The sequence below is a fragment of the Schistocerca americana genome, chromosome X (assembly GCF_021461395.2).
Source record: "Schistocerca americana isolate TAMUIC-IGC-003095 chromosome X, iqSchAmer2.1, whole genome shotgun sequence".
Lineage (NCBI taxonomy): Eukaryota > Metazoa > Arthropoda > Insecta > Orthoptera > Acrididae > Schistocerca > Schistocerca americana.
Genome location: NC_060130.1, coordinates 89786270 through 89813891, shown reverse-complemented (window position 1 = coordinate 89813891; position 27622 = coordinate 89786270). Strand labels below are relative to the sequence as shown.

Genomic DNA, 27622 nt, shown 5'->3' with positions numbered 1-27622 from the left:
TAAATAAAGTATGTGCACACTGTAGTTTATAACTAATTTACGTTTTTTTTTTCATACAGTTCAATAATTGTCACTCTATATGAACACTTTTTTTATACTGACCCAATTGGCCAGCTGGCAATACCTTGTAAGCACCACTTTTCAGGATTAAAGGGTAAGACAGTTAATTGTTCTGGAAGTGGACGATAATCCTAGCTATCAATAACAAACAACGCAGGACTCTTCTTCCTCTAGTAATACTTCTGCTACAGTCAGTAACTTTGACAAAAGCAGTGGTTATAAAATGCACAAAAATAATTCAATTATTATTTTATCATTACAAGTAAAAGTTCTTCAGAAATCAATGAGAATTAGTGAGCAGGAGACAAAGAATGAGCAATTGGATGTTTTCAGTTACTACGTAAAATCCCCAGTAACTTGTCAAACAAAAAAATTTTTAATCACATGAACAAAAGCAAGCAATAATCTACTGGCTAATCAGGTACATGCTTATGAAAAAGTGATTCACTCCTACAATTCTGACATAACTCGAAGTCATAAAAATTAGCAAGAGAGATCTAACATACAAAGATAATCAAATTCAAATTAACAGTATACGAACACACCAATGAACAGAATCCACTGGTTTGAAAATGTTAAGAAAAACAATAATTTTAATTAAAGGAATGGTCAAATTTCTACTGCTACAAATTTGCAACACAACACAATATACACTAAATAGGGAAAACAACAGAAAGATCAATAAATTCATAACTGTCTTTAGTTGTAAATGTCTTAGGGTTTTTTTTATTTTTTTAATATCGCTCTTTTCACTATTTTTCTGTGTACATCAATAGAAAATGTCACTACTTTTATTATAAAACACACGCACTCTACATTAATAGTCACAACAGTCCTCAACTTAAGCACCTTTAGGAAATGAGAAACATAATTCACTCTTCTTTCTTTAAAAATGCAGTATATCCAAAATAGATCTCTTGAAGCTGCATCTTTCTTACATCATGTGAAACTGTAGCAATGAAATGGTTCCTGTAAGAAATACAATGAGTTCATTAGTTTTATGGAGGTGTGATAGGTGCCTTTAACTACTATGAAAATGCTTTCATTCTTTTGCTGAGGTCAAAAAATAAAAATTATGGAGCAAGTCAAATACAGTTATATAGTATTAATAATGAATGAACAGATGACACTTATCTGTATAAATACACATGCTGAGAGTGAAAAATTTTGTTTTGTTTGGCATCACTACTGAAGTCAAGGCAAAATCAATCAATCTCTCTCTCTCTCTCTCTCTCTCTCTCCCTCTCTCTCTGTGTGTGTGTGTGTGTGTGTGTGTGTGTGTGCGCACGCGCGCTGTCTCGGATGCGAGTGTGCACATCATGTTTAGGCTGTTGGTCTCCATTATATTCCTCCCAGTAACTGATACCTGCTTTTTCATATTTACGCACATTTATATCAGACTAAATTATAATACGTAAACGATAGATTGCTACCCACCACCTAGGGGAGATGTTGAGTCACAGACAGACACAACAAAAAGACTGCCATATATTTAAGCTTTTGGTCAAAAGGCCTTCTTCCGAAGTAAAAAGCACACACACATTCATACAAGCACAACCCTCTCTCACACACACACGATCACTGTTTCTAGCCACTATGGTCAGACTGCAGACAGCTGTCAATGGTGAAGGTTCAGCAAGCAGCATAGGGTGAGGAGGGGTAAGGATAACAGGATAGGGTTGGGGAAAGCGCAGTGCTGCTTGTGGAAGCATACAGGAACACGGTAGGGACAGGTATGGCTGCTACGTACAGTCAGGAGGATGAGGCAGGGGGGAGGCAGAAGAAAAGAGAAATTGAGAAATGGGGGAAAAAAGACCAATGGGTATGTTGGCAGAAGAGGTGGTAATGCAGTGCTGGAGTGAGAGCAGGGATGGAGGTAAATAAGTGAAGGACAGAGACTAGCAAAGGCCAAGGCCAGGGGATTTATGGGAACACAGGGAGAGTTCCCACTTAAGCAAGTTTGCTTCAGTTTCACAGCCTGCACCATATGGATCCTTCCACAGCCTGGAACTCCCCCCTCCTCCCAAACCTCTAGCAGCCTTACCCTGTCCTTGCACCCTGCATGCTCCCACAACCAGCACTACATCTTCCCCACCCCTACTTTGCTATACCTCTGCCTCCCCGCCTCATGCTTGCTCCTTACCCCTACCACTCACACCAGACTGCTGCTCCCACGAGGCACAGTTTCTTTCCGCAGTCTGGCCACAGTGGCCGGAGACACTTGAGTGTGAGTTGTGCTCGTGTGACTGTACGCGTGTTTTCTACTTCGGAAGAAAGCCTTTTAGCTGGAAACTTAAATGTATAGCAGACTTTTTGTTGTGCCTACCTGTGATTCAATGTCTCCCCTATATGATGAGTAGAAATCTATCCTTTTCTCAAATTATTTTATTTTATTTTTCAGTGAAAGAAAGATTAACTTTCTTGACAGTTTTTAACTTGGTTTTAAAAATAGAGTATCAACTGTATATTTTTTGGAATGCAATAACTATGCCACATAAATAATTGACCTCCAAGCTTTAATGCACTGAAAACTGCAGGACAACTGAACAGTTACAAGATCAGTATGTTTAAAAAAAATATGCCAAAGAAAATGGCAAAGAATTATCACAAAGTGCACTGAAACAACACTCTCTAAATGACATTCTCTAAATGAAAGTTTGAGTTTATGATCTCTAGAATGAAAGAAGCCCAAAACAGAAATGCTTTCTTGGCAAAAAAGAGCTCAAACAAAATAGAGTGTAGGAACTAAAAGTACAACTTTCTACGAATTTAAAAGGTGTTTCCAACAAAGTAATTATAAAGTACTGAAATAGCTTTTTTCCGTAAGTTTGATTTTAAATATGATACAATTGTGATTTTTCAAATACACAGTTATATTAAGATATTCTCATCACTCCTCCAATCTTTAGCATCTCCTAAATTATTAAAAACATACTGCAAACACTCGTTCATACCCTCTGTGTGTTCTTGTGTGTATTTTCCAGGTTTAGGGTTTGGCACAGAAGATCAATATATTTCTGAGACTTGTTTCAGTTTCATTTATAACTTGCATCGATTGTACAGCCCCAGACATTGCTATCAGTACACTGTCAATCACAGATGCTGAAGTCCAAAACTTTGTCGATTATCCGAAATACAGTTGGAATTGAGTATACAATTACAAATGTCATTTGTGTCTAACTCCAGCAATTTCAAAAAGTTACTTTTTTTCATGAAGGCACAAATACCTGAATTCTCTATCTCTTGAAATTTCTCCCATTCCTTATTATCACATAACATTAGCTCTTGAATTACTGTGAACAATTTCCTAAAAAAAATTATTAATGAACGGTTCTAAACTTTAAGTACTGTAAGAGTTACATTCACGCTAAAGTAGAGTAGTTTGACAACAATACATACTGCTCAGCCAAGAGAAGAGTGTACCGTTTCTTGCTTCATAGTGTTTGGAAGAAAGATACATTGGTAATATTGAAGCCATTCAGAAAATAATTTGTTGACTGACTATATATGAAGTAATACTAAAATAAATTGTTTCATTCTTGGAAAACTTTGTTAGCTGTGGCAGTCGAAATGACAACTCACAGTATTGAATAGTAAGAATGATTGTCTATGAGGGAGCTTCAGTATCAAGTCTAATTGCACTGATTTTTTCTTTTTTAACAGTAAACCTCTCTAATGATGCTCAATGCCTCTCTGTCAGCATCTACCACAGGAGTTTGCCAACCATCCCTGCAATGACTTACCACCAACATAACCAAAAATGTGACCAAACGTGCGACTATTTCTTGGATGTTCTGTATCTCCTGCAGTAATCTTACTTGTTAGGTGTCCCAGACAGCTGAGCATACTCAAGAATCAAGTGCACAAGTGATCTGCAAGCCAATTCTTTCATACATAAATTACATTTTCTCACAATTTTTCCAATGAATCTCAGCCTGGTGTTTGCTTTCCTACCAGTTTTATGTGGTCGTAGCAATTTAGATCACTCCAGACAGTTACTCCTGGAAATATTACAGTTGTTACAGTTAACAGTGATTTATTACCAATAGTGTAATTGAACAGTAATAAGTCTTCCCTTCTATTTATACACAGTATGATACATTGATTTACACTGAAACTAATCTGCCAGTCACTGCACAAAACACCAATCCTCTGCAGGCCTTTCTACACTTCACCGCATTGTTTTGGCATTGCAACTTTTCTATATATAATGGATGACACATTGTCATGTGCTCAATGGTATAACTTTTTTAAAATATTTATTATAACAGCCTCAGTTTCAATTGCTCGCATTTGGTAACAATTTTGATCAATTTTAATGGTCTTTTCACATCTGATTGGTCAAGAACCATGAGTGAACAGCACTATGGTGCACTTGCTACATCATCAGTGGCATCCAGCACTTCACTTTCCTTCATCTGACAGCTTCAGCCCCAAAGAGCTCCACAGAGCCTTTGACATTATATACCAGTTCATATTCTAGCCAAGGCACAAGTCTCAACATTTCACCTAAATGACAAGATGGCCAGCAAAGAGTTCACTGTCCACCTTGCAGGGAGATTATTTGGACTTAACAGAACCCAAAATATCTAGGAATCACGCTTCATAGAGAGCTCAGCTGTCAACATCAAAATGCAAAATAACATCCCGAACTCTGTGCCACATCATGGGGATCAACTGCATCAACACTCCATACTTCAGCTCTGGGACTGATTTACTCTGTTGTGGAATACTGCTCTCCAGATTGGATGAATAGTGCTCCCACAAATCTTGTTGGTACACAACTCAACAATACCATGCATCTAGTACCACCAGACCCACACCCACTTTCTGGCTACCCATACTCAGCCACATATCACCTCCACCCCTGTGCAGGAAAGTACACTTGTATGGGAGTACAATCAAACAACAGAAAAATCCTAACCTCCTTGTTCACCCAGACATTCCAAGGACCGGCAAAGGTACGCTTTACTCCCACCACCTACCCCTGGGAACCACTAGAATGTTAAGTGGAAATCACTTTAATACTGACGACTGCTGGAGACACACATGGCAGATTAATGCTATGACAGACCAACTTAAGATTCCAAGGATATTGACCAAGCCACTTGGCTTTTAATTGCCACGCAAGATGTGGTTGATACTATCCTGAATAAGAACTGCCACTGGGAGGTGTGCTGAGTCTTTGCACACATCTGCTGGCCTACACGTATTCATAACTGCAATAACTCAAGGGAAGAATGAATCTCTCAGTGATCACTAATACATTGGCAGTCATTGGGAGCCACATTATTAACTTTTTAACTACATGTTTGTTCATTGCATTCACGAACTGTCAGCATTGTGGTTAAGTGGACATGCAGGCCACTAATCAAATACTTATCATCCAATTTTACAGAAACTACTTGGTGAAAAAAATTGATTCTTTCACATCCTACAGTAATATATCTTCATCTGATAACAAACTGAATTACTTTTCGTTACTCGTCTTAAGCTACCATGCTGCATCCAATGAAATAAAGCATTGCACAGCATTTTAAAATTTTCGTAAAGGTAAAGACACAATGAATAGATTTTGGTATGATTTGTTTTACGTTGTTGACTGCAGTGAATGAAATGTGGTGAAGATATCGAAATTGCATTTAAAGCTCAGATTAGAGAGATATATATCACTGTTCTCAAGATGTTTTTGTATCTATAGGGGAGTTGCACAAATTGTCAGCAATGTACTTGAGTGGATGTACCGAACACTATTAAACATCTATCATCCAGTTTTAAGTAAACTTTTTGGCAAAAAATTGATTCTTTTGCATCTTATAGTATATCTTTGTTTGATAAATGATGGGATTTCCTTTCGTTATTTATCTTAGTTATTATGCCGCATCAAAGTTTTTTGCAGAGGTAAAAACACGTTGCATGGACTATGCATATGGTTCATTTTACGTCGCTGATTGCAGTGTATCAGATCTAGGTAATACATTAAAATTGTATTTAAAGTTGAGAGCAGACTAATATATATGACCATTCTCAAGATATTTGTTCATATATCCACAGAAGGGTTCTGCAAATTGTGCCCAGTGTTCCTTCCGTGCGGAATGCCAATCATACTATTTGCCATATTTCACTAATAGTTCGAGATACAGAAAAGAGGTTTTTTTACAAATGACAGCATGCAAAGAGTTGTTTACATTGCTGTCTGATTAATACTCGAAACATTTTTACCTATCAAGATATAGATGGAACTATGGTTTTTTCAATGGAAAGATGTACTTCTTTCAACTGCATTTCATATCTAGTCCAAAAAGAATATTGTGCCATTGAACACATTAATATTTACAATATTCTGTGTGGGATACTAATCTTTAATCGAAACCTGGTTCTTGTTATGTCAAACGATATAACCACTAAGTAACTAAATGGTTTAATTATTTCAGTTTCCACTGAGATCTGTTGTTTAATTACATCCTTTAGAACACGTGACAGCAACATGTAATGATATCAGCTAGCCAAGCAGTCTTTCTAGCAACACTACTGAAATAATTTTGTGTATGGAGGTGTCTAACACTGCTTCACTATCTTTTATCCTGTGATGCCAAGTACTACGTGTAATTGCCTGTCACAGTCTTCATGGTTTCTTTCTCTGTGCAACCTCAATAGCGTGTGATTTTCTCTGTCAAAAATGAAGATGAAAGCAGCAACACAAATACGATAACAGTAGCAAAAGCACACAGGCCGAATGATCGAACGATGGAAAGCTGCTGAACACTCTGGGTGGAAATGCAGCTATTGGGCAACTCCACCTGGCCACTAAGCACCTCCTGCATTAATGCGTCTGGAGCAGAGATCTGAGCGGCCGGCTGTGTTAACACATCAGGAGCACGAAGGTGGCAGCAGCAAGTGGCTGCACATATACATGTCTAGAGCACCAGATGGCAGCATCAAAGGTGCACGTAAGTGCGTCCAAAGCATCCGGGGCAGCAGCTGCCACATGCGTTAACATATCTGGAGCACAGGGTTCACGTTGGTTATTCAATGGAAAGAGAGATAAAGAGTTAAATGATGTAGGAACAATGAGAAAATACTGCAGTCATGATGTGGAGGAAGATCTATTATATGAAGCAGAATTAAATAAGACTACCACTGAAAATCCCAACTTGTAACAGAAGTTATACCATTGCCGCTACACGCGTAACATTGTGATTATTTTCCAAAACATATAGATCCCACATCATGAAAAATCATCCAATAAGGGCTTGCAAAGTATGTACAAAAAAGAGTAAAGGAATGAAACAATGTGGGAATGTAAAAACAGTCAAGTTGTGTTACATGTACCTCGCTGTTTCGAAAAATATCACACAGTTGATTATTATCAATAGTCCATAACTGTTGACAAAGGTAAATTTAAAAGATAAGCATCAATTTACAAATTGTTAATACACATTACCCACTTGCAAATAATAAATAACTTTAGTTCACTGATGAATTGGTCATATTTACTTCCCAGACATCCAAAAATTACTGGTTGTGCCCAAATGATGTTTATTATTTCACAACATTTGGTGCTGGTTTGAGCACTTGGCAAAACCATTCACTAGCTCACGACCAACCTCCTTGCTTACTATAGCCCAAGCAATCAGGAGATAGTGGGTAGGCCAATGGGTTAAAACAGGCTGTTCCAACCGAGCTCCAGGTAGCCGGAGCATTCACTGTGGCAGCTCGGAGCCCGCGTGGAGGGGGAAAGCGAACTCACTGCCCCCTGGCCACATGCAGCCGCAACTGACGCAATAATCCGTGTTCAATGACAGCTATGACTGGCCGCAGGAGCCCTGTACATCTATTGGAGGATACTTTTCTATTCATTGAGAGGGATGGTCGTCCTCAGTGTCTTGTATGTCATAAAGTATTTAATTCCGCGAAGAGGTACAATATACAATGACATTATACACGTCTTCACGCAGCGCACTACGATCAGGTAGAAGGTGTTGCATGCAGAGAACTGGTAGCCAGGCTTAAGAACGACATACCAGGAGACGTTAAGATTAAAAACGGTTTCGTAATACGGAGGGTATCAAAACATGCAACATAGTTCGTGTTCTGTAATGCGTTTATAATTTTCAGGTGAATGAGAGCGGAGAAAACACTACTGAATCTGCAATTCGAGCAAGCTACAGGGTCGCTCACATCATTGCGACGAGTAGCAAGCCGTTTCCGGTGGGATCACTTGTAAAATCTTGCATGGTAGCAGTTGCAGAATGTTTGTTTCCACGGGAGGTGCAGGCAATTGAAGGGGTTTCCCTGTCGAAGCAAACAATGTCTCGTCGAATCCTGGACATGGCAGCAGATTTAGAGACACAGCTCAGGAAAAAGGCGGAGAGCGGTGTTGCATTTTCGCTAGTGCTTGGCGAAAGCACCGACACATTGGACTGTGCTCAGCTTACAGTCTTTGTGTGTGGTGTTGACATGGAGCTGCAAGTAACTGAAGAACTCTTGGATGTGGTACCACTCGATTACACCGCAACTGGACGTGACATTTTGAACCAGTGGACAATACGAATTTGCCGTGGGATAAGCTCCATTGTCTAGCGACAGACGGTGCACCACAAATGATCGGGCTTCACAAAGGTTTTGCTTCTCGTTTGAAAAATAAACTCAGGGATGAATTCGGGAAAGACATTTTGATTCTTCATTGTTTTATTCACCAAGAGGCATTGTGTGCTGTAACAGTAGAGCTAGGTGGCATAATGAAAGAAGTCATGAAGTGTGTGAATTTTAGCGGCATCACGATATGAATCATTGCCAATTCAAAGGATTCCTGAAAGGTATGGAAGCAGAGTATGGGGATATACTTTACCACAGTACTGTTCGTTGGCTGAGTCGGGGAAAAGCTTTTGATGTTTTCTTTGCCATTCGTGAGGAAATATCCCTTTTCCTTGAAATGAAAGAGGAAGAAATGCATTGTCTGACAGATATAAAATGGATATCAGACCTAGTGTTCCTAGCTGACATAACTATGCATCTGAATAATTTAAATCTGTCATTGCAGGGCATTGACAGGCACGACCCGATCAAAACGTTCATGGAAAAGATACGTTTATTTGAGAGGCAGATGAGTAATGGACATTTAACGTTCTTCAATGGTCTTGCTTCTTTAAAACTACCTGAAGGTACTACTTTCGGCGATTACCAAGCAAAGTTAAAGCAGCTCATCACGTCATTTGAAACAAGATTCCCGGACCTCACTAGTTTGGAAATAGAACTTAAGGTGTTCAGCACTCCTTTTTCAGTTTCCCCCAGTGACTTGTCATCGTCACTTCAATTGGAGATTACTGATTTGCAAAATTCAACTTTGTTGAAAGAGAGGTACTACAACATGTTGGATTTGGTATCGTTCATTACAGCAAAAAACATTTCCCACGCTTCACAACAATGCCGCTCAGATCACGTGCACGTTTGGATCTACGTACTGTTGTGAGCAGCTTTTCTCAGCAATGAAAAGAGTAAAAAGTAAGGAACGATCGTTTCTTCAGGATGCAACAATGAAGGCCATCCTCCGCATTAACGCTGCGAACACTTTGACGCCTGATAATTCCAATCTTGTAATGAAAAGAAGATGTCAAGCTACAAAGGCCCAATAAATTTAGTATGCAATATCTCGTAAAATAGTTGTTTCTTATTTATTTCCTGAACATCGTATTTCCTGGTGTAGCATGTCATCACGTCTTAGCAGCTAAGAGTATGAGGTTGTCCATCTTGTAAGACGCAGGTGGCACATCAAAACGCTTGCCTTGCCGCCTGCCTCAGCCAGCCGTGCCACGTGCTGGCCCACTTGAATGGTCACAGTGAGCGACACGGCTCCCTGGAGCAGGGAGCACTCCACGGCTCACGACGGAGCCGACGAGCTGGAACAGCCTGGGTTAGAAGAATCAAAAGCCACAATTGCCCAAACCAGCACCTCCACAAAGCAGCCACTCCTAATAATATTCACCACATTAAAGTTGGTGATTTAGACTTGCTCAATATTTGATAATATAACTATTTTTAAGTAACCTGTCTTTGTGTAAACTTTCATGCTACAAAGCATGATTTCAATACTATAAAGACAGGACTGTGGGTGAAATTTTAGTTACAAAGAATTTATACACACGTCACAAGATGTACATTGGAATGATGCACAGTTCTGACATTTATAACACCTACACAAACTGAAAAACTTTTAAATGATGAAACACCGTGCAACTTCAATGGCAATGAAAAAAGGTCACTGCAACTTGGCACTTGTGAAGACAGTCTTTTGCTAGCTACGGGTTTTAGGCTGCCAGGCTAGTGAGTGTCGGGAGATGAGCAGTGAAATGGTCATGTGTGTGGACTTGGAAATTCAGGTAATTTGCTAAGTTGTATGATTTTGAAATATTTCACATGGTGCTGGACTATGAAATATTTCAATAGTTGTTGGACTCAGGGAACTTCTGCTAGTGTGCTGTGTTGTGGGACTTGAAAATATTCCAACTAGAGCCCGACTTCAAATATTTTCGACTTTCATCACACTTTGAAATATTTTTAACAGTCATTGAACTTTAAAAACATTTCCAACAGCTGATGAACTTCAAGTTATGCAACCACTTAAGGATTTCGATGTTATGTACACAGCTCTGGGCTCTAAAATATTTCTGAGGAAATTCACACTTTGAATGTTTTATGTGAAACGGGGACATGACAGGCAACTGAACATTTGTGTACTGATCAGCAGCCATTTAAACTACATGTGACTCACAACATGACTGATTGTGAAATTCATAAATCAGTGGATTTAATACACTGTTTTATTCAAGGAATATCTCTGTAACGGTGTTTTGTTAAGAGAAGGCATCGCTGTTGTATAACTTGGTGACTTTATTCGATTTCAGTGGGTATTGAAATAGCAGTGCACATCTCCCCTTAGGGACCCCTAGACACATGTGTACATTAAGAGTTACAAACAGTAATTTCATTGACTTCCAAGAGAACGACAGAGTCACAAGACTCTGCAAAATAAGTTACTTACATTATAAAATGATTAACTGTCCTCCAAACTCTGTACCAGCAAGGCCACGGCAAATCAATGTGAATCCTCTCACAATTTCTTGTAGCTTCCGCTTGTTGGCTCTTTCCCTGTACAGAATCAGTAAAAATACATTCACATTAAATAATTTAATGCAGAACATATATACTATAAGATTCTTAAAATATTTTGGAAATATGCTAACTTCGATTGGTGCTTTTCATTTTTTTCTAAATTGTAACTTACAACAATACTGTATTTTGCATAAGGACAACTGATTTCAGAAGGAACCTTGAAGACAATAAAGCAATGAACTTAAAACCAATTCTAGGATTCTGCAGCAGGCCAGAGTCAGTGACATAAGGCAACAGTTATGTTGCTTGTGAATGAATAACAGAAGTGTAGAATACCACACTCTACACTTGCAATAACTCCATGCCTGTGACAACAGAACACCTTGCTCTGTACTACCACTTCAGTGAAGAACTTGGAAGCACAACAATGAGATATTACAACTACAGAGACAGCTAATATCTGCAAACCACACACAAAATTATGACCACAGTTGGTTGTACTGCTACTACGTAAAATGTAATACCTAATGTTAAATTTATATTAATTACAGTACCATAGTGCAGTTAAATGGAATAGGTTGAGAGAACAGCTGGAAATTGTGTTATTCATACAGCTTTTGTTATGTACACAACACGTTTCAAGGCATACTGGTAAGTACAGCAAACAAAATCAATAGTTTGATCACAGTAATATATTTCCTTTTCAAATGTGTTGCATGATTAGAGGACATACTTCCTTATATCAAAACTCCCTCTCCCATCCTCCTCCTCTCCACAGCAACATGAAAATAAGCTGCTTCTACTGTAATTCTGAAAAGATTAATGACTGAACTGAAAAAATATGAGTTTACATTTTGTTAACACTGTGGCAGTAGCATGTAACAACACTGTATTAGTGTATCAACATTCATAAAATAGTACAACAATCTGTATTACTTCGCAACTAGCATATAATCCTGTACCAGTTGCAGGATGCCTATCTAATAATTTCCAGGGGCAACATAAATCTGATTTTCAATATTTTGTGTAATTATTGAACAAATTTAAAATGCTGTCATAATCTACTCATTGAGAGGTATATTAAACATTTATCATGATAAGACCAATATTACAGTTGGAAACTGTGTGTTTGTATTGAGGTAGCATAACTAATGGTGTGAAAATAACAGGATTTTATTCATCCAGTATTTGACAATGAGAGTACATAGTGACTTCCAACAAAAATTAAACATAACTTCAAACATTTACGAAACTTTTTCTCACTGACATTTCCCACAAAATGGTGAAAGGAAAATTTTTTATTGCTTTCTACATTTCTGCTCTTCGTACAGTACAACTTCAGCATCAGGCAAGACATTTGAATTTATTACTTCTTTACTACCAACTCTATTCCCAGCACAGTTTGCAGAAGGTATCCTGTACACCACTGAATGTACGTGCAAAATTATATCATTGTACGATACATAGCTTGTATGATGTCATAAACATAACAATGTGTGAAAAACTAGCTTTTGCTTAAAATGGAGCATACATTACCCAGACCACATTCATGCAGTGTTTCATAATGAGAGCACTTAGATACCCCCAACGAACTTTAAGTGTAAGTTCAAACATTTCCTAATCTTTTTCTCACTTCTGTGCTTAAAGTAAAATATTTAACATTTGTAAAGAATGACATTTGAAGCTATTTCATACACTGGAGTTTGATTCTTTAAAGAATCAAGGGTTTACTGGTACGGGCTATTTCAGTACGAATTCAGTGAGTCATCTCTTCAAGACCTAAATTATTTACATTCTACCACAACTTTCCTACCATGTTAGTACAAATATACATCAGTAGTCAAGAAATGAAACATGAATGAGATTTCAAAATATTCACCTGGGTTGTAAATTTTAAGATTTTAACATACACAGTATCACAAACAAATTTCTAACACAAATTACTGAAAATTTAGTGACTCGTACATATCTCAAAGATTTAAAATTATTCAGTAAAATTAACTTAATACCACATACCTCAAAACCATCTGTACAAACTGTGCTCTTGCATTCTGACTCACACCGTGCCCTGGGAACTCAATTGCTGACACATTGTCAGTAAGCCATCGAGCAAACATTTCCGTTTGTTTTCTGTTGAGCATCATTAACAGATCAGCCAGATGATCTATCATGGTTCTTGGGCAGTTTCCTCCTGTCCATAACACAAAAACTTGAAATAACACTAATAATAAATAACAACAAGATCATCATCATCATCATCATCATCATCATCATCATCAACAACAACAACAACAATAATAATAATCTGTTGATGGAAAGGTAAAAAATTGTTAGAAAACGAAATTTTCCATTTTAAATTTATCGTAGTTTGGTTGCACCGGCCAACAATGAAAATGAACCAAGATAAGTCTTGGGCTCCACATATATGTTGCAACGCATGTTCAGTTACACTGTGAGAATGGCTGAAAAATAAGAAACCATCCATGGCTTTTGCTGTGCCTATGGTTTGGCAGGATCTTACAGATGACTGCTATTTCTGCTTGCCTACACCTACAAAGGAAGTGTTGTCTATGAAAAAAAGACCAACAGTTCATTACCCAAATCTTCGGTCTGCTAATCAACCCATTCTGCATTCAGATAGTTTACCAGTTCCCAAGTCACCTGAAAATTATGTGCTTGAAGTAGAAAATGAAGACAATGTGGACCAAGAAGAAGAAGAACCAAACCAGCCTTCCACATCTTGTGACCCTGATTATGAGGGAAAAGATGATAAACTGCACACACTGAGTCAAGTAGAATTAAAGAGAAGGCAGAAATTCTTGGGTGTTGACTACAGCAATGGAATCTTCTCAAAAGTGATGTCACAGTCTCACAGTACAGAAAAGTCACATAGAACTGCTTACCTTTTTGGAGAAGCAAACAATCTTGTTGTTTGCCACAATATAAATGGCTTGATGAAATCTTTGAATTTGAACCATGATCCAACTGAATGGAGGCTATTCATAGTCTCCTCCAAGCTTAGTTTGAAAGCTGTGCTGCTTCATGATGGCAGCCCTCCTTCCTTCAATTCCTGTTGGTCATGCAATTCACATGGAGACATATGCAGGTCTCAGCCCTCTTGGACTCAATCAGATACCATGAACGCAAATGGAAAATCTGTGGTGATCTAAAAGTCACTGCCGTACTCTTAGGAATGCAACTGGGGTACACAAAACATTGCTGCTTCTTATGTAAGTGAAACAGTAGGGATAGGAAATTGCATTATATTAAAGCGAACTGGCCAGTACGAAATCTTAACCCTAGTGAGAAAAATGTCATTGCACAGCCTCTCTTGGACCCTAAATATGTTCTTCTTCCATCCCCCCCCCCCCCCCCTAAAATTTCTAACTAGGTTTGAAGAAAAATTCTGTTTAAGGTATCAACCATGAAGGACGGCCCTTAAGGCCATATGAGAGAAATTTCAAAAATTAAGTGACACAAAAGTTAACAAAGGTATTTTCACCGGGCCACAAATTCGAGAACTTGTAAATGATCCTGCATTTGACCAAGTTTTGCAGGGGAAAGAAAAGGAAGCTTGGGAAGCCTTCAAGGGAGTTGTTTGTGGAGTTTTAAGCAACAAAAGAGATGATAACTACATTCAGTTGGTGAAAGTACTCCTGTAAAAATACCATAACCTTGGATGCAACATGTCCCTTAAAATCCATTTTCTCTACTCCCACCTAGACTTTTCCCCTCCTAGTTGTGGAGCTGACAGTGGTGAACATGGAGAAAGATTCCATCAGGACATTTCTGTTATGGAACAAAGATATCAGGGCCGTTGGAATGAAGCAATGCTTGCAAATTACTGTTGATCTTGATGTCAGGATGCTCCGGAACACTTTTAGAAGAGGCAAGCTGAAAGGCAACGATCTCATGCGGCCACCACATGATTTTCTTCAGACCCAACCATCTGCGAGGTATTCTTCCAGCAATTTAGAACTCTTAAAATGTAACTACCATTTTCAAAAATTCCAATACAATTTCAATGTTGTTAGGATATGTAATTAAAATGTATCTTTTTCTCTTAATCTGCTAATATGAAATACTTTCACCTAATGTGTACCACAGAAACTAGAGCTAAAGAAAATTTTTCATTGTCACATTTGTTTTTCTCGACCCAAAATTAGTAAGAGTTAACTCATGATGTGCAGGAAACATTCTTCTTCTTCTTCTTCTTCTTCTTTTTTTGCCAGTGTTATCAGACCAACCCCACAGAAGCTTGAGATTTTAGCTACTACTTACTCACAATTTCTTTTAAAACTTTCACCTCTTCATGAATGTCAAAAATCCCTGGATCAGATTGAGCATTAAGCTGCAGTCAACCCACTCATCCTTTCCATAAACAGGATGTAAAAAAGATTTCACCAACGCCTAACTACCGTAGTGCCATGTGGAGTTGCATGACTCACCTCCAGAGATCATGTGTGTGTGCTGTCACATATGACCAACAAGATTGAGCAGAATGCAAACTGTCGAGCAACGAAGCACTGTTTCCCGATGACAAAATATTGTAACAAGTAGCATGTATTTACATAGCAATTATTGAGTTTTGGCCCATATAACTGATTTTGAGGGTAGTATGCATAATTAAATGGTGAGAGGCTGGCGAATTACGTTGCTGCACAGCTCATCACCTAAGGACACTGAGATAAAACTGTTCACTGATGGTAGGACTAGTAGCTGGCCTCTAGGTTCCCTCACCAGAGCACTTTAAGAGAGCATAAACTTACATGATAAAAAGGTCAAGCTGCACAACTGTTTTGCTATTCATAAACCTGGCACAAGCGACGACAATGCACAGTATATAAAAGCACCTACGTAAGGTGCTTGACAAAAGATGTGCAATTCCAGCAAAATTATGTGTGTCCGGCCACTGATACTCACTCATAACTATGTCTGTAGAGGTGTCACGGAAAGAACACACGAAAACTGAAATGAACGCAAATGAGATTGTTTAGCTTCTATTTGTGCCTTAGCAATGTCGTATGTTGAGAGGGCTTCTGCAGAGCACCTCTACCCTGGATTTTCTATGATGTCTGCAGGACATCTTGTTGCTGCACATGTTTTCTCTTTTAGCAGGGCTTCCAGCAAGAAGTTCCCAGCATAAAATTGTGAAGCTGTACGTCAATAGTAGTTACAGAGATTTTTCCGTATTTTTCCAACTTTTTAGATCGCCAAACTTTTCAGCAATATAGCATGTATGGGAGTACTTGGGTGTAAAACCTAATGAAACCACATACTGAAAGTTATTTACAGATGCTGTTAAGAACACAGGGGTGGACGCTATGAAGGCTATCTTCCAAAACCAATGTGCCCAACTAGGATGCATAAAACTCACTCCATGTGAACATGTATTGCAAAGTGTTGTGACTCGCCAATCAGTCAAAGCGCCGCCACGCAATTATGCGCGTCCTCTACGTGCGGCACTGTCTGCCAGCCATGCAGCAGCTGCGCCACCTCAGCGGCCAGCCGAGCAGCAGCCGCTAGACTGGGACTCAGTGCTCATTCGAATGCTAACATGTACACATGTCTTGCTTGTCAACTTACTCTGTGACTTATATGTGTTGTGTCGTTCTGAAATATATGTGTTACACTTGACGTTATAACAATTGGCGACGAGGTAGTGGATTTTTCCTTTTCACCGTTGACCCACAGGGTTCCATGGCTACTGTCGAGCAACTATTGCAAAATCTCCTTGAACAGCAAACGCTTCTAACAGCGGCGATTCGCGATTTCGTCGCGGCGTCAAATGCGGGGCGTTTCTCGTCGTTGGCTATACCTCCTTTTCCTCATTACGACGAGACGGCAGAAGACTGGTCTGATTATGAAAAACGTCTTCGACAGCACTTCTTGGCATTTCATGTCACGGACGAACAACCATGTAAGTCTCTGTTCCTTTCCTGGATTTCACCTCAAATGTACCGGTTGTTGTCGCAATTGGCTCCTTTGAAGGATCCTGCTTCTTTGTCCTTTGCTGAAATGTGCTCACTTCTGTCTGTCTCTTTTCAAAAGCAAACACATCTGGTAGCCTCTCGTGTTGCCTTTTATCGTTGTCAAAAACAGCCACATCAATCCTATCGCGCTTGGGCTGCTGAACTACACGGCCTCAGTCGAAAGTGTCAATTTGTTACTGATGTTCACAAAGAATCCTATGCCGATTCCATGGTACGGGATGCTATTATCCGGTCGGCGCCAAACAAAGAAGTTCGGCAACGTGCCCTTCAGTTGGCGAATCTGACTCTGGATAAAGTTCTCTCCATCGCGCAGTCTTTTGAAATTTCTCGCGCCGCTGGGGCGCAAATAGAGGCGTGGGGTGATGTCGGGGAAATACAACCTCTGTGCGATGTTGACGACGCGTGCGGCGCGTCCCCGCCGGCCGACGTGGTCGCAGTGCACTCCCACGCGCAGCCTCGGCCTAGACGTAAACAACCCGCTAAGAAACTGCAGCAAAACCCCCGGCAACTTCCTTCATGTCCGCGGTGTTTTACGAAACATTCACGCGAGGATTGTCCGCAACGTTGGGCTGTGTGTCACAATTGCAAAAAGAAAGGTCATGTGTCTTCCGTTTGCAAATCCAACCGCATACATGATGTTCATGAACATGATGCTGATTCTGATTCTGTGTTGTCTGTCAATTGCACTTCTTCCCTTTCAGGGAAGTTATTCCTCACAGTCCAAATCCTTGGTCGAGATGTTCGCATGCAAGTGGATACCGGTTCTGCTGTCACTATAATTAATTCTCAGACGTATCTTTAGCTGGGTTCTCCACTCCTGTCACCTGTCACTCGGCAATTACGGATGAACAATAAACAGAAGATTTCTCTCTTGGGACAGTTTAATGCTGAGGTATCTTACAAATCCGTCATTCGCACTGTTCCCATATTTGTGGTTGACCAGAGCAATGCAGAAAATCTTTTTGGTTTCCATGCCTTTCGGGTTTTTGGGTTCTCCATAGATGACTCTGTCAATATTGTCTCTGATGCTATTCCTTATGCTCAACTGGATTCCTTGTCGATGACATTTTCGTCCCTTTTTTCTCCTTTTTCTCCAAACGACTTTGAAGCTCATATCACGCTCAAACCCACTGCTCGGCCTAAGTTTTTTTGGGCTCGGCCCATTCCTGTGGCCCTTCGTGATCAGGTAAAACGGGAGTTGGATCGTCTCACTACTTCAGGGGTCTTGCTTCCTGTCACTTCCAGTGAGTGGTCCTCTCGTGTCGTCGTCGTTGCTAAGCAAAATGGTTATATTCGTCTCTGTGGCGATTTCAAAGACACTGTAAATGCTCAATGTCTCATCGACACTTACCCTATGCCCCGTCCTGAAGAACTGTTCACTAAACTTGCTGGAGGCCAGTATTTTTCTAAAATTGACCTGTCAGAAGCTTATCATCAACTTCCTCTCGACGCTGCTTCCCGGCAGTTTCTGGTCCTTAACACACCTTTCGGCCTCTATCAATACCAACGCTTGCCATTCGGGTTTGCTAGCGCCCCTGCTCTCTTTCAGCGATTCTTGGAACAATTATTGCTCCCTGTCCCTGGGTGTATCAATTACATGGACGACATTGTTGTCACTGGCTCCACCACTGAAGAACATCTTCAAAATCTCCGCAACTTTTTCATGTCTTACAGACATTAAGTGTAATTTTCAGAAATGACAATTTTTTCAGGCATCTATCACGTACTTGAGGTTTCAACTCTCTCGGGATGGTATTCGTCCGCTTCAGCAAACTGTCGCTGCGATCGATGCCCTTCCTCACCAGGAACTGCAGGCCTTCTTGGGGAAAATAGCATACTATCACAAGTTTCTACCGTCTGCGGCTTCGGTGGCTCAGCCATTGCATCGCCTGTTGCATAAAAACGTGCCTTTTCACTGGTCCGCGTCATGCGAAGCAGCTTTCCAGAAATTGAAGACTATGCTGAAATAGGCCCTGTGCCTGGCTACTTATCGACCTGGCCAACATCTTGTTCTTGCCACAGACGCCTCTCAATACAGGGTCGGTGCAGTCCTTGTGCACCGTTTTTCTGACGGTTCGGAACAACCCATTGCTTATGCCTCCAAAACGCTCACGGATGCCAAACAAAGATATTCTCAAATTGAGAAAGAAGTTTTGGCCATTATTTATGCTCTTCATAAGTTTGGTGTTTTATCTATGGCTCAAAATTTCATCTTGTTACGGATCACAAACCACTTGTTTCCTTGTTTCATCCATCAACGTCACTTCCCGACAAGGCTGCACACCGCCTCCAGCGTTGGGTTCTTTACTTGTCTTGTTTCAATTATGAGATTCATTTCCGGCCAACGGCTCAACATGCAAATGCTGATGCTCTGTCTCGCCTTCCCATGGGTCCAGATCAGGCATTCGATAGGGACAAACTTTTGTGTTTCCACCTGGATGTTGCCGAGCAGCGGGTTGTGGACGGGTTCCCCATCACTGGGGACAGGCTGGCGGCTGCTACGGGTTCTGACCCTACTCTCTCCCGGGTTTTACGCTGTATTCAGAAGGGTTGGCCAGATTGCCCGTCCGCTAAGACTTCTGATCCGTTGCGGAACTACTACGCTTTGCGCTACCGCCTCACGGCTAGGGATGGTGTTATCCTCCCCTCCACTGACAATGCTTCGCCGCTTGTTGTGGTACCTGCGTCTTTGCGTGCTTCGGTCTTGCGCCTCCTTCACCAAGGGCACTGGGGTGTCTCTCGCCCTAAGTCTCTGGCGCGCCGTCATGTGTACTGGCCTGGCATCGACTCTGAAATAGCACACATGGTCGCTGCCTGCGGCCCTTTTGCGTCACAGGCCGCTGCCCCAAAGTCATCTTTGTCACCGTGGCCTTCGCCTGAGAAGCCCTGGGAGCGCAATCATGCTGACTTTGCGGGACCCTTTTTAGGTACTTATTGGCTTCTCGTAATTGACGCCTACTCTAACTTTCCTTTCATTGTCCGTTGCACGTCGCCTACCACCACGGCAACCACCAGTGCTCTCGCCTTCATTTTTTTCTTTGGAAGGCCTCCCCTCTACTCTTGTTACTGATAATGGTCCGCAATTTGCCTCTTCCGAATTTGCGGATTTTTGCGCTCGTCACGGCGTTATGCATGTCACGGCCCCGCCATTCCATCCACAATTCAACGGTGAGGCTGAACGACAGGTCCGCACATTTAAGGCTCAGATGCAGAAACTACTGACTTCTTCTGCTGCTGATGATGCGCTTCTCCAGTTTCTGGCTTCTTACCATTTCACCCACATGGGCGACCACAGCCCGGCTGAGCTCTTACATGGCCGACAGCCCCGCACGCTACTTCATCTTCTGTGGCCTTCCACCTCACGGCCGCGGGTGCCTTCACTTGGCCGGTTCACCGCCGACGACCTCGTCTGGGTACGGGGATATGGCAGGCGGCCAAAATGGAGCCCGGGCCGCATCTTAAGACACCGTGGCAGACGCCTGTATGAAATCCAGATGGACATGGGTGTTGCAGTGTGTCATTAGGACCAGCTTCGGCCTCGTGTGCCAGCAACGCCTGTTCTGAATGCCGCTACACCTCCTTTGGCTCTACCTGATGCTCGGGATCTTGGCATCTCTCAATACTCACAATGCAGCCCTCTCACTGTCATCGCAATGCCAGCACAAGAACGGACGCCACCAGTAGACATGCCCATGCAGGAACCGGATGACCATCCTCTGTCAGAGCAAATCTACTCGCCTCCTCCTCCAACGGACGCCGACACATCGCCCATGTCTCCTATCATATCAACTGGACTTGCCGCAACGGGCAGATTGGTGCATGGGGCCCCAGCAGATTCGACCCCTATGTCTCCTGTCATCGGGGACACTTCTGTCCGTACGGGAAGCCTCCTCCTCGAGACTTTATGGCAAGTCAAACAACGCCTATGGACGTTAGCCATCTGCACGACACCTCCATCAAGACCAGTGCAACAATTTCAATGGGGGGCAAAGTGTTGTGACTCGCCGATCGTTCAAAGTGCCGCCGCGCAATTACGCGCGTCCTCTACATGCGGCGCTGTCTGCCAGCCGAGCAGTGGCCGCTATACTGGGACTCAGTGCTCATTCGAATGCTAATGTGTACACATGTCTTGCTTGTCAACTTACTCTGTGACTTATATGTGTTGTGTCGTTCTGAAATATGCGTGTTAAACTTGACGTTATAACACAAAGTAAACCATTTATTCCTCAGAACTTGATGTATTGAAGAAAAAAATCCAAATTCTGCACCGAGTATGATTCTTCTTCAATAAGTAGCAGCACATTGTTTTAGGTATATAGAAATAGTCACAAGGTAGAGGTGGGCAGATATGGTCCACTGTTGTGATAATACAGGAACACACATTGCCTGACAAAAAAGTTAAGCACCTAGAAGACATAGTCAGATTCCAAAGTAACTTCTCATATGTACACACCCTTGGTTGGTATGTAAATGATAACAGAAGCAATTCTCTGCAACTGGTAAACATCCACCATCATGCATTAGTGTTGTTCATGTTTAGTGCTGTTACCAGACCTGGTAGGGTATATAAGGGGCATGAACAGCATGTGATATTGAAAGATCACTGAAGGACAAAGAAATGACAAACACCCAAGTGAGATAGCAACATCAGCAATGACAGGGTTAGAGAAAGACCTCATTCTGGTTCTCTGTTTGACCAGCTGGTCAAATTGTGCAATATCAAGATTTTTGGGACATTCAGACTTGACGGTAACCCAGTGTCATACTATATGCAAATGTGTTTCACATCGACACCTGCCATCTGAAAACAAGTAATGGGCTTCCTGCAACATTCTGTGTCATCCTGCATCATTGGTGAGAGATCAGCAGCAGCTGCCAAAGTAGGGACTACTATCCCATGCATAAACCACTGTTAATAGCACAACACCAATGGCCGTGTCTAAGGGTGCTGCATTGAGTTCAGTGATGGATTGCAGTTCTGCAATAATCTGGACAACCATTGTCTGTGAGTATGGCAGCGATCTGGGGAGAGGTTCCATTCTTCCACTGTTTTGGAGAGGCACAGTGAAGTTACTTCTGGCATCACGGTGTGGGGAGATACCCGGTATGACTTCAGGTCACGGCTGGTGGTGAGTGAGAGAACTCTGATGGCACAACAGTATGTCACGGATATTCTGTGTCCTTCAGTGTTACTTATCAGGCAGCAGTATCATGGTATCATTTTTCAACAAGACAATGTCCATCCACACATGGCACGTCTCTCTATGAACTGTCTGTGTGATGCTGAAGTACTCCAGTGTCCAACAATATCCTCAGTTATATCCACGACTGAACACGAGTGGAACCAACTCGTACGGCAATGCCAGTGCCAGTACCCAGAATATCGAGGACCGATTACAACAGTTGTGGGCTAGGTTGCCCCAGGTGAGGATACAGTGGTTTTATGACACCCTTCCCAACTGAATCAGTGCATGCATGCAGGTCAGAGGAGGTGCAACTTCATATTTATTAGTGGGCTCATACTGCCAAGTTCTTTGCAAATGTAACTCGAATTTGCAATGGCTGAAATAACACCACTTACCCTCTCAACCCATGAAGTTTCATTTTCTTTTCTCCTCCCCTTCCGAGTGTTTCACTTTTTTTGTCTGCCAGTGTACAACTTAACAAAGTAAGCCAAATACCCATCATAAATGAAATATATTACTCTACCACCTACACATAAATAATTTAAATTGAGTCCTAGGAAAAGACTAAGAACATTCTGCTAAAAACATGCTGCTATTCCATGTTACTGCTGGAAACAAAACTAAACTATTTCACTAGTACAATTATTACTTTTCAATAAGGAACAGGACCTAATTTACATTGAGTAAAAATGAATGTTTTTGTCTCCTGTTTACCGGTGGCCATGCCACTCAACTTTTAATTTTGTGACTATAGATGTTAATTGTTGTAATATCCAGCTTCGAACAGTGTTCTTATAAACACAGTATTTCCAGTTTTTATAATATTAATAAACACACAGTACTTCCACTCACTAGTGCTAAAATAGAGGACGAAAAATAGTATTAAATTTATCATGAGAATAAATGTACAACATGAGCAGCTATGACTAAATATTTTTCATTATTACAGAAACCACAAACATATAAATATGTATTGACATTACCTATGCACAACAGAATTCTCTGTACTAGTGCTTCGCCACAGTCATTGACAATGGTAGAGAAGTGTACATACTCCCAACTTTGTTTAATAAAACATTTGAGGAATGTTGCACTAGATTTCAGCACAGGAGTCTCAGGTAGCTGCAAGCTTTCAATACCTACAAAAACAGAAAAAATAGTGTACACAAAGTGTTCATCATAACAATTTATTTTATAAGAATTCTCACAATTTGCTAAGCTCTTTGCAAACCTTAATCTTTGGAGAAGTGGTTATACTCAAAGAAATTAAAACATAGTAAAACTGTCAGCTACCTACTAACCTATAAGACTGCTTGATTGCTTAATACGTTATCATGCTATGGAGATCATTTGGCATTCACCTGGCATTTGTGGGAGCTGTTATACCATGAATAAACAAAAATCTTTCTTTTTTTTTTGCCTAATTAGTTTGAAGAAGAATTATAGCCACGTCAGAATTCAATGTGAAGTTGAACTAATACTTCACCTGACATATTCTGCACAAAGTCAAATTTTACTGGGATATAAAGTATTATCACCAAGCTTTAAATTTTACACACAACTGAAGTTGCAAGCATCTAACAATACTAATCAATAAAAGGTAAATAATCCACAATTTTACAACAGGTTGGACCAGGTCATGGCTTTCACCTCTTCAAAGTACTCTCCCTTATGTTCTACGCATTTTGCATCCCTTCAGACCAGTTGGGAAAGGTCATAATAGACAATGTAACAATTTTCCACCATTTGCTTTATAATAGGCATCTTGACGTATCATTTGGGTAAGCATCGCGTGCAGAGATCAATATTTCTGTATACACAAATTGCTGACTGTAGGCAATTCCATTCCATCTCATGAAAAAGAAAAAAATCACATAGAGCTAAATTTGGGCTACTGGGTGGGAACAAAGGAGTTTCTGGAGCCCAAGCCTCCTCATGCAATGTTAATTTTTCTCATGTGGTGTGTTGTCATGATAAAACCAGATTTGACACTAAGCTTATGCAAATTCCCAAATAACAACCTGCAGTTACTGTCATGGCTTTCACCATCAACAATGGTAGTGATATAGACCCCTGTCACAAAGGATATGCTCAAAAAGCTTTCCCCCCATATCATGCTTTCTTTACTTTTGATGAGCCAATTTCTCTGGGAAGATCCAAATGCATGAGTGCCACTTTGTTAAGAGTTGGTACAGCCTTCTTCTGCCACTAGTTATGATAGTTATACCACTCAGGCTTTAATTTTTATAGTGCTCACTGGCAGAGTTAAACATACACAGGTATTACAAAGAGGTTAAAGTTATGGTATCCAAATGTCCTCATCCAGAATATTATAAACTACTACTGCTCCGATTTCAGAGAAGCAAGAATCCTCTTCAATCATCATCCCGCTTCAAAGCTAGTTTTCTTCTGTTGCAGCCACTGGCTGTTACCAGCAAAATTTGTCTTAAATAGAGTTTATCTTGTGTCTGGACTCATTGAACTTCTTGTAAAATGTCTCTTTGGAAAATGGTGTCTCTCCAAAACCTGCTGAAAATGTTACAAACACTGATTTGCATTCAGTACGACCTTCCTCATATCCACTCAACCTGACTGACACTTACAGTAAAACAAATGAAGGACTAGTGGTCGACCCAGGATGCCAAGCAAACTGAAAATTGCATGAGTGACTAACAATTGCTATCATGATGAAACACCTTTCTTGAATATTAAACAATCAACACCAACTAAGGAAATCTCAAAACTTTCACAGTGACTCCTAAACTCACACTTTCTTCATCTTTCAACTCCTCCCAATTATCCAAAATCCAAGAATACAATCTAAGTTACTAGCAACCAAAAAGATATTTTGCAACATAAATATAACTAGTTAATGAAGATTGTAAAGCATCATCAGAAGCGTGTATACGTCTATGGGTATCAACTACCTGCTCTGAAAAAGAAGAAAGCTAATAAAGCCTATGCAAGCAGTTAGGGTTGCCAACTATACCGTATTTTCCAGGAAATCCTGTATTTTAGCTACTTTTTTTTGTCAGATCCCGTGTCCTGTATTATTTTGAATTTATCCTGTATTTTTCTATCTTTTGCAATAGTAGATCAAATAATGTATTTTGCCTGACACGCTCAGAGTTGATACTAACTATGCACAGTAAAAATTACCACAGCTTGCACCGAAGCAGGACTAAAACAAATAGTGATCTATATTGGCAATATGAATTACTGTACAAACACATGTGAAAGTAACACTCGTGTGGCCATAGCCAAGGGGATGCACAATGCGTGAGAGATGTGCCCGTGTGGCCAGTACTGGTAGTGCCACAAGTGAAATAAATGCTCATCTGGGTGTACACTTATGCGGAACTGTAACTTGGCACCGCGGGCTCCTTAGTTTCTGATCAGTGGCTCTCGGGGGATTTTGTTTCATAGCGATTTACAAATGTTTGTTGCCACCTGTGCTGTGTAATATTTGTCGGTGTTGACTGCACTGTTGCCTGCATTGTCGTCAACTTTGCCATTTATATCTACTTCTAATTTCGCATTTATTTTGATAATCAATACGTACTTTTTGAATGCTTTTTTTCCTTATTTATCCCATCGGTACTAATAGTGAAATCAATTTCAAAGCCACAAAGGCACCAAGTATTTAACTGGTTGCTTCAGTTGTGCACATAGCTGCTTTCATGAGAGTAGTGATGAAGATAAGATAGGGTGAAATCACCCACAAGGAAGAGAACTAAAAACGTTTGTTTACCATTCATGTTAGGAAGAAATATATTCCTGGTTTCGTCCTGAGAAAGCTAACTGTTTCAACGCATTCTGTTGTTTCTGAAAATGGGAATTTAGTGTAGCACATAGAGGCAATATTGACTATTCTCAGCATGCAAAAACTACAGGTAAGCTATAAGTAAATTTTGTAGTCACATTGTATTACTTCATTTGGTGCAATTTAAAATTACGTAAATATGAATTTAATGTAGTAATAAATACCTTCAATAGCATTAGGTCATACAAACAAGGAGAATGACATAAAGGAGTCTTCCAAGATTTCCAGCTTCTTTTCTGCTGGTGGTAGCTCCACCACAAGTGGATTACACAGAGCTGTTGCAAAGAACTGACATTTGTGTTTCACATAGTGAAACGTAATCACAGTTATAATAGCTTGGACTGCAATGTTAAAATCATGAAGGATATATTCAGTGATTATAGTTAACAAAAAAAAGTATTGTGGGTGCACTAAAGCTGAAGCAATAGTGAAAGAAGTTTTGGCTCCAAAAAGCGTTTCAGATTTTGTTACAATTTTAAATGATCCCAATAAGACGAGAAGATTTTTCTCTGTAATAATTGATCCTTCTAACCATAAAAATAGGAAGATGTTTCAGACTGTTTTGAGATATTTTGATCCCAAAATTGGAATTCAAAATAAACTTCCAGATGTTATAGAAGAGAGCAGTGAAACAGCAATGTCTATTCACAATTTGTTAAAATGTTCATTGCAATCCCTCAAACTTGATACAAACGACTGTAGTGCTTTTTGTGCTGATAATACCAACATTAATTTTGGAAAGCATAATTCAGTATTTAAACCATTAAATGATGATAACAAACAAATATTCAAGGCAAACTGTTCGTGATACCCTAGATGTTGATCTTTAAAATCTGGTCCCAAAATTATATGGTCACTTATCCATTTCTGTAAGGCGAAAAGAAGTCCTAAAATCTTTTTTTTTTTTTAATTTGTAGATGTAGAATGAAGCAAAATTCTCCGACATATACCTGCTAGAATCATTGCATATTGGGAACACTTTAAAAGTTATATGAAAAGTACTGATGCACAAAGCTCTAAAGATATTTTTAAATTATTCTGACGGGACTGAAAAAGAGTTAACTTTGGAGATTTATTTAACTTTTTTGCCCATATTGGTGCAATTGTTTTAGATTGTTCTAAGTTTTCAGAATGCTCTGATGTTAATATAATAGAAATTTTTGAGGTGGTCAAGACTTTGATCTGTAAAATTGAGCAAAGAATGAGTGACAGACATTTTGGTAGTGACACATATAAAGTTTTAAATACGCTCACTTGTTTCATAACCAGAAAAAACAATGAAAATAATCTTATGGAATTTTATGTGTGATTGGAAACATATCTGGTCAAGAATTTCAAATTTGTAGGTCAGTTGCCAATGTCAATTGAGTCTTGGATGCCTCTTTGTCTAATTTCTGAGCTAATATTTAAGCACCTTCATGGAGTAATGGAGTCAGTGCAGATAGATG

At 40.1% G+C, this 27622-nt stretch overlaps 1 protein-coding gene across 1 annotated transcript in view; it reads right to left on the bottom strand.

Annotated features, from left to right (window-relative positions):
• Positions 1-414: 414 nt before the first annotated feature.
• The window catches only part of LOC124555108 (importin-13), a 195498-nt gene continuing 168290 nt past the window's right edge, over positions 415-27622 (bottom strand). Inside the window, exons 15-18 of the mRNA XM_047128909.1 lie at positions 23335-23490; positions 13189-13363; positions 11102-11208; positions 415-1029 (exon numbers count right to left, since the gene is read on the bottom strand). Coding sequence (XP_046984865.1) covers positions 11103-11208; positions 13189-13363; positions 23335-23490 — 437 coding nt within the window. The 3' untranslated portion in view covers positions 415-1029; position 11102. The remainder of the gene's footprint in view (positions 1030-11101; positions 11209-13188; positions 13364-23334; positions 23491-27622) is intronic.